The sequence below is a fragment of the Austrofundulus limnaeus genome, unplaced genomic scaffold, assembly GCF_001266775.1.
Source record: "Austrofundulus limnaeus strain Quisiro unplaced genomic scaffold, Austrofundulus_limnaeus-1.0 Scaffold446, whole genome shotgun sequence".
NCBI classification, from domain to species: Eukaryota; Metazoa; Chordata; class Actinopteri; order Cyprinodontiformes; family Rivulidae; genus Austrofundulus; species Austrofundulus limnaeus.
In genome coordinates this window covers 265,918-267,731 of record NW_013952848.1, presented here as the reverse complement: position 1 = coordinate 267,731, position 1,814 = coordinate 265,918, and the positions used below count along the sequence as shown (strand labels likewise).

The following is a 1,814-nucleotide window of genomic DNA, read 5'->3' as shown; positions in this document are numbered from 1 at the left end:
TTTTTTTTTTTGTGTGTGTGTAGAGTTCAACCATATTAGTCTACAAATAGTGGCATTTTACAAGTCTACCACACATTTGGCATTAAAATGATAGCATTGTACATAAACCTTAAGTATTAAAATGAAATGTAAAGACATGAAGTGATTGTCAGAGGGCAGTTCCAATATGCTCCTTTGAGTGTTTTAATGAGGAAGAGTTGAGGTAATTACCATGCTTCCTTTGTGTTTCTCTCCTATGTGCATCTGCATTATTGCGTGGGAGTGGAGAAGGGGTAAAAGCATTCAAGGATGTTTTTTTTTTTTTTTTTTTTTTGCTGCTGGTGAGAATTAAAGCTCTAAAACTAATTTCTTTCATCGGCATCTGTCAAGGAGATTAAGTGAAGCATTACTCAAGTACGCACTTGTTTCACCAAAAGCATTTAAGAACTTGACTAAAAAGAGATTGAGTAGACTGTAGAGTTTAATACCACTCTGTTTGTGCATATCAATTTAATCCTTGATAAGCAGGAGRGAGAAAGAGAAAACATTTTTAAAAAAGGCACTTCAGAGAGAGCAGAAAAACTACAGTGAAGCACAATAAACAGGGATATGATAAAGGCTTTCAGTGCTCCATGGGGGCCCCGGCATCATTGTCCTCTTCTTCATCACTACAAGGTTCATAGTCATCGTCCAAGGCTGACTCTCCTTGCTCTGCCTCCATCTCTCCTCCCAGTTCGCCCAGCAGCTGCTCCACGTGTTCCAACATGGGCTGGTCGTCGCATCGTAACTTACTGTACAGCTGGGAAGAGCAAAAAAAAAACAAAAAAAAACTGATGAACAAGGAGGTTTTGAAAGGGCTGTACAGTCAGTTTAGGAAAAGGAGTGAATAAAATACTCTTTATTTATGTGTATGAGCATCAAGTGTTGTCTTTAACTTTCTTTGTCGATGACAGTGGTGGGCACAGTTCCCCTAAAGAACTAAAGCACTAATAAGGGAACTAATTTCTTGATTAGGGCTTTTGCTAATTTTAAAATTTATTAGTGGATTAGCACTTGTTATATTTATAGGCTAAATTTAGAAACACTAATTGAGGTCTATAAATGTTATTGATCAACGTTAACGTTAACAGCTGAGGATGAAAGCTGTCACTCATTTTGTTCATATGTGTCACTGATCCACCAGGTGACAATATATGAACCAAATCCAGCTGTGGAATGTTAATGATAAGTCTTAAGAGAGCAACATGACAACATGTGACTCATGTTGTCTGTTGAAGAATGTTCATGGGTTGACTGGGTTATTTTAGTGCTTTAGAGTTAGCTTTTGCTAAAACTTTCAGTGCGTTAGTGCTTTAGAATTAGGGGACCTAAATATTTGAGTTAGTGTTTTAGGGCTAGTGGAACTAATTTTTAGATTAGTGCTGCCCACCACTGGTAGATGATATTACTGTTTTGGGACAGTCAACAAAATGCGATCAATAACATGAATTGCCTTTACATCCATTCTATCAGTTAAATTAAAATAATTCATTTTTGTAACTTTTTTGATCCCATTTTAACATTTTTTAATGTTGTTTAATGTTTTAATGTTAAGAACAACAGTTTTTAACTTTGGGACACAGAGGGGTGCGGAACACATTCATTTTGAATAAGGTGCAATACACTTTCTCACCACTAGTAGCGGCAGCGCACCACACAGTTGTTTAACAACTTTTTTAATATGTAGAAGAAGAAACTTAGCAACCTGCCGAGAATGGAAACGTATTTTAAATGAAAAGTAGAAGCAAAGATGAAGGTAACTCGTCAAAAAAGGCCCTGGTTTGTAACTAATATGA

General features: G+C 36.5%; 1 protein-coding gene across 1 annotated transcript in view; it reads right to left on the bottom strand.

Annotated features, from left to right (window-relative positions):
• Positions 1-442: 442 nt before the first annotated feature.
• The window catches only part of si:dkey-12j5.1 (probable assembly chaperone of rpl4), a gene marked incomplete in the record, with an annotated part of 51,710 nt that continues 50,338 nt past the window's right edge, over positions 443-1,814 (bottom strand). The window contains 1 exon segment of the mRNA XM_014024920.1: positions 443-778. Coding sequence (XP_013880374.1) covers positions 602-778 — 177 coding nt within the window.